The 6,000-nt window shown below is 38.7% G+C and overlaps 1 protein-coding gene across 2 annotated transcripts in view; it reads left to right on the forward strand.

Moving 5' to 3' along the window:
- Positions 1–5,707, forward strand: part of ntrk3b (neurotrophic tyrosine kinase, receptor, type 3b) — a 140,959-nt gene extending 135,252 nt beyond the window's left edge. For both annotated transcript variants that reach the window (XM_047157999.2, XM_017477360.3), the window contains 2 exons: positions 2,865–3,023; positions 4,223–5,707. In XM_047157999.2, coding sequence (XP_047013955.1) covers positions 2,865–3,023; positions 4,223–4,408 — 345 coding nt within the window. In that variant the 3' untranslated portion in view covers positions 4,409–5,707. The remainder of the gene's footprint in view (positions 1–2,864; positions 3,024–4,222) is intronic.
- Positions 5,708–6,000: the final 293 nt, after the last annotated feature.

The raw sequence follows: 6,000 nt of genomic DNA on the forward strand, positions 1-6,000 counted from the left end.
CCTGTTTAACAGTGTGTCAAGTATCCAATATCTGAGGTCTTTTGATAATTAGAGTGTTGAAGTAATAATGCACAGTGCTTTTACGCCATGAATCAGGTTCAATTTGCTTGATCAAAGTATAGGGCTGTATTCACAGTCGGAGACTTAAGTCCAAAAGTTACATCAATATATACGTGGGGAAAGTCATGCTTTTTCAGAGATGACTTATGCAGCCCCATTCCAATTATTCAGAATATTCTTGAGTCGAATCATCCTAGACAGGATTTTCCAATAGAAGCTAGGCCACCACCTTTAAATGCAAACACTTGCCTTTAAACTGAAGAAGAAAAAAAATTGAAACAATTCTTAGAAATACGAATAGAAAATGCAGACTGAAGAAGAAAATAGCTTTTAATACAATGATATAAGGATGAAAAGATTACAAGCATTGAAATAATATAATGATATCTAACAGACATCTATTATATTGGCAATATATTGCTCTAGGATTAGTTTTAATTATCATATTAATCAATTAAAAATTTAGAGCATTAGAACGAATGCGCTGATAGTTCATTGCACACATCTTAAGGAAGTCATGAATTCATAATATGTGTGCAGGATTTAGGCTATTATTATGCTTTTGAGATGCACAGTTTAGTAGTTAGCACGTTCACCTCACACTGCCAGCATTGGGGGTTCGGTTCCCGCCACTTCCCTGTATGTGTGGAGTTTGCCTGTTCTCCTTGTGTTGCGAGAATTTCCTCCGGGTGCTCCAGTCCAAAGACATGCATGGTAGGCTGATTGGCATGTCCAAAGTGTCTGTAGTGTATGAATGGGTGTGTTACTGTGTATGTGAGTTTGCCCTGCGATGGAATGGCACCCCGTCCAGGGTGTCCCCCGCCTTGTGCCCGATGCTCCCTGGGATAGGCTCCAGGTTCCCCGTGACCCTGTAGGATAGGCAGTATAGAAAATGGATGGATGGATTATGCTTTTAATTCGCTACTTTGAGTTTGCCAATTATGTGTTGATACATCTGTGGACTGAATATTGATCTATGCAAATTTGGTATTCGGTATTCCTCACTACACAACTCCATAAGTATGCATTTATAGAATATATACTGATGACGATAATGATGGTGGTGGACTTAAATTGATTTCGGGGCACACACTTAAGAACTCAGGAGTGAGAACCCAAAAATTGTCAAGAACCAGAAAGGCAGGAAGCAGTAAAACAGAGTGTAAAAAGAGAGCTACTGTGACAAATTCACACACAGGCACATTCATGATTTAAGCTTGCATCACGTCCTGTATTTGCAAAATCAGCGACCCCAGAAAATGACAGTACAAGTTTAGTTTTGCAAATGTTGGCTGGATGATTGTTGCTCAGGCTTTGGACTGCCTGTGGCGGCTGTTGATAAACAAGCAAACTTCACAGCTCAGCCATGTCAGTCATATTGCAAAGAAAAATCAATAAATATCTTGCAAGCTGGACCCAATGTTCTACCTGTCCTATAGTGTTTATAGAACAAGCATTGTACAACGTATAAACTTGTTTTGCTGCTTTCCCCCTTCTTCTGGAATTAAAAAAATAAAGCCTATTGGCTCAATCCAATCTGCTTCATCTTTACTTAAAAGTGTAAATGCCTGGTGAGTAGCCCTTGAGGAACTGTAATCCATCCTCTGCCATGCTGCACCACTTTCCACGCCACTAATCCAATCTCACCTTCCACCATGCAGCCACGACTGGCCTGTAATCCAGTTTACACACCAGTGAAAGGGAAAGCACTCTAGAATGTCACTGAAAGGAAATGTATGAGAAATTGCAAGTGAGATGATGATTTTTTTCCACCCAACATATATTTGTATCATTTATTTTTTCAGGTGGTGGTGGTGGTGGTGGGGGGGGGGGGGGGGGGGGGTTGTTGTATTAATTTCCTACCCTGCTGGGCTAATTGCTTTGGACTCAGCCACAAAGCCCTAGGTGATAGCGCTATCATTTGCACGCCTGTTTAACCGGTTTTAATTCGCCTTCCTTAAAGAGGGATTCAGATTCGTTTGCACATGTGGTGATGCTAGTGTGTGTGTGCCACCGAAAGGTCATTTAAAATCACCACCCTAACTTAATTAGTTTGCTTAATTCAGTGAGACACGACCCACAGACGCCATGCTGAAGAAAGCTCACACTTTTACTAAGGTGAGGAGACGTGCTATAGGGAGCGCTGCGTGATGGCATGTAAATGAACACTATGTTTGAACAATATGGTTCCAGAATTATGATGAAAGCACCTAATTAAATCTGTCATAGGGAGATATTTACAAAGCAAGTTCACGTTTGTCCGCACAACAGTTTGAGTAGCCTGAAGTAACGAACAGACAGCTGGAGGGATGGGAATTAGAACGGAAACATATCGTGGTCCAGTAATAGCCATTTGAGATTTGAGAATATTCCCGCCTGATGAAAGCAGAGTGTTAGCGTGATTAATGCAGTATGGAACCTGCTGTTTCATTACAGATCCGGCCCTTGTGGCTGGAAGTGTCAGTGTTAAGTTACATTCATCCAGGTGTGAAACCTATCAACACTGTACAATAAGGCATTGCCAGTGGTGGATGATTTGTTATTTATTTATTTATTTAGTCCAGAGAGTTTATATGGATGAGGCTCAAATGAGTTCTTTTGCTAAAAAGCGCAATTCTTACGCAACCTTTCATCATTCTTCTTCTCTCAGCTGCACCTTCGAATGTCACCTCTAATCAGCCAGTATCAGATTCTATCTGTTGTTTACAGCAACAATCAGTCCAGGACATGGCTTATCATGCTGTTAGCGAGTGTGACACGTGCTGGCTGACTAACCGTGGAGTGTGTAATCTGTTCTCCTCCAGGTGGGTGGTCACACCATGCTGCCCATTCGCTGGATGCCACCCGAGAGCATCATGTACCGGAAGTTCAGCACAGAGAGTGACGTGTGGAGCTTCGGCGTCATCATGTGGGAGATCTTCACCTACGGCAAGCAGCCATGGTTTCAGCTGTCTAATAACGAGGTGCTGGAGAATTTCACGCATGCAGGCATATTTAGAACCTGAGTGTGACATCTGAAGAAGACGAGAACAAACATAACTAAAGGCTGCCACAGGGCCGTCAGAATTCTTAGTCATTCAAATTCATCCTAAACTTTTGAAGTCTGTAGTTTTATTGAATAATACATTTCAAGTTATGGCAGTTCCACATTAAATCATTAGAAAAGTGAAAAGGGCACAGAATTGCATCACTTTGATCCTCTTCAAGAAATCCTGATACTGTGAATATACAAATTAAAAATGGCCCCAAACCTACTTGTACCCACTATCCTTCCCTGGTAAAGCAGTGTAATAACAGAAGTGATTTGCATACTGCAATGTGATTGGATCATCTATTTGATGATGCAATAACAATAGCATATGCTCAGTACAAACTTAGATTCTCTAATGGGAATTTTAACTACCACTGTTTTATAACAATACTCAAAATCTCAAGAATTTTTTTTTTTTTTTTTTTTTTTAAAAAGGTCGGCTCAACTTTGTGTCAACTTTATTGTGTAATGTGCATTAAATTAAAAGAGTTGTCTTTAGATGAATATATACAGCTTTTCATACAGCAATAGTTTATATAATATTCTTAACAGTTTAGATTATGGATCGTCAACTGGTGGACCCATCAAAATATTTCAGCAGACCAAACTGATGAATGTATTAAAAACTGGCTGTAGTTCAGCAGTTCCAGTTTTCTAAACATGAACCAGCATCCTTAGCAGATCCTCTATTGTGGTTTATCAAGCAAGTCACATGCATTTATGTAAATTATCTAGCTGAAGACAGCTCATGAAACAAGAATTTTTATAGATAGATTTTTCATTTGATTTACTGTCTCTAATCTGCAAATTGACAACATGGCTTGAAAAAGATATGATGATGATGATGAAAACATAATGTTTGCACAAGAATGGGTGGAGAAGTTTATTCTTCCGAGTCCCTGGCATTAGTCAAAAGCAGTGACGTGAAGCACTATGAAACAAAACAACCATTTTGAATTGTCTTATTTATAGCATATTTTAAGCATTAAAAAGTAACTGTTGTCACTATTCATTCAGTTAGTTACTTATCCAGACTTTTCTAAGGAATTTTATGTATCCTTTACAAAATTTTAGGTGGTTTAGAAAGTAATAAGTACAAACTGAACTTACCAACTCCTTTTCCTCCTACAGGTGATTGAGTGCATCACACAAGGGCGCGTTCTGGACCGGCCTCGTCTTTGTCCCAAGGAAGTTTACGACCTCATGCTAGGCTGTTGGCAGAGAGAACCGCAGCAGCGACTGAACATCAAAGACATTCAGAAAGTCCTGTATGCCTTGGGCAAAGCCGCCCCGGTCTACTTGGACATCCTTGGCTAACACTGGTGCGCTTCATCAGGCCTGAGGCCAACACAATCCAGGAGAAACCAAACGGCCCCTAACCTTACTGCGCCACTGTAAAATCACCTACGCATCGGGGATGGACTTAAGTGCCTGCAACACCATTTTTTTTCAATATACGAATAAAAAGTACAAAATATTTAAAGAAAAACTTTTACATTTTCTTTACTCGTACAGTATATAGTGTACAGAATTCTACAAAGCTAAACATTTTCCTAAAAACTGATCAATAAAAGACAGCAAAGTTGTGTAAAAGATATGTTGCCTTTGATATGGCAACCACGTATCTAATGAACAAAGCTTTCCAGTGTTTCATTTTATAAACGTATATATACATATATGAATATATTTTTTATTTATTTAGTTTCATTCTTGTTGTATGGGTGCCTGTTGTGTTCAGCACTGTTGATAGATCTTCATTTCAAGATGGACTTCTGATGTTGTTTTCTCTGGCACATAGTCGGCAAAGCCTTACTAAATTTCCGTTACTCTGGTTAGCATGTGTTTTGTTTTGTTTTGTTTTGTTTTGTTTTTTTGTTTTGTTTTATTGCTTTTCCCCCTTTATTCTTTTTATACTCTGCCATTTTGATTTGTAAGTGATGAGTGCTTGAGTGGGATAAAAACTCTTTAGAATACTAAAATATAGGTATATTTTAATTGTATGTGATTGTACATACTGTAAATTTCTATACCAGTCAGCTTAAATTATTATTATTTTTCTTTATGTTTGTTTTTGTTTTGATCTTTGGTTGGTAGCACCGATTTTCTAAACACAGCCATGAGAGGGCATAAATATTGTTCAATGTGACCACTATTGTATCACTTTAATCGCGCGCTCTACAGTCAAATCATTTACATCTGCTGTAAGACAGTCAAAGGCAAGTGAATGTTTGTGGAGGAAATGTCAGCTCTCTGCAGAATCATATTCAATGGTAAACTGCTTTACTTTCGAACTTGCCAAAAACATAAACTACAGTGCAAGCTTTGTGTCACTATTCTATAATGACACTGACCGAAGCAATGTTTTTGCGAATCTTCATAGTACGTGATATCAGTGCCATTGCTTTTGAAGTTAACAATCTCATGGTGTTTGTTGTCTGTAGCCAAACAATTCTGTGTTCTTTTGCAATGGGAGTGTTTGTAGTTATTTTACACCAAATCTTTCACAGCGTCACCGTTTTGACAACGTCCGATTCTCTTGCCTCTTTGCAGTACCCGCAAAGGTTTGCTAAACACAAATGAAAAATGTATGTTTAGAAGATGTATTAAATAAATATTCAAATATGGTCAGTTGGAAAGACTTTTATTTCTTGCCATGCTGTATGCTGAACAACATTTGGTTTCAACTTGGACATTTCCTGAGGTTATTAATTTCTAAATAATTTCCATTTCCATATTTATGCAGCATTTCTTAACAATGCAGCTTTACAGAAATCCACGGTTGTGCCCTAATGAGTGAGCCTGAAGCTGACAATGGTGAGGAAAAACTCCATAAGAACATTAGGAAGAAATCCTGGGAGGAATGGACAATCAACTGAACACCGGATAGTAGGATTACAGTAGGAAGAGTA

This window comes from Ictalurus punctatus, chromosome 10 (assembly GCF_001660625.3).
Source record: "Ictalurus punctatus breed USDA103 chromosome 10, Coco_2.0, whole genome shotgun sequence".
NCBI classification, from domain to species: Eukaryota; Metazoa; Chordata; class Actinopteri; order Siluriformes; family Ictaluridae; genus Ictalurus; species Ictalurus punctatus.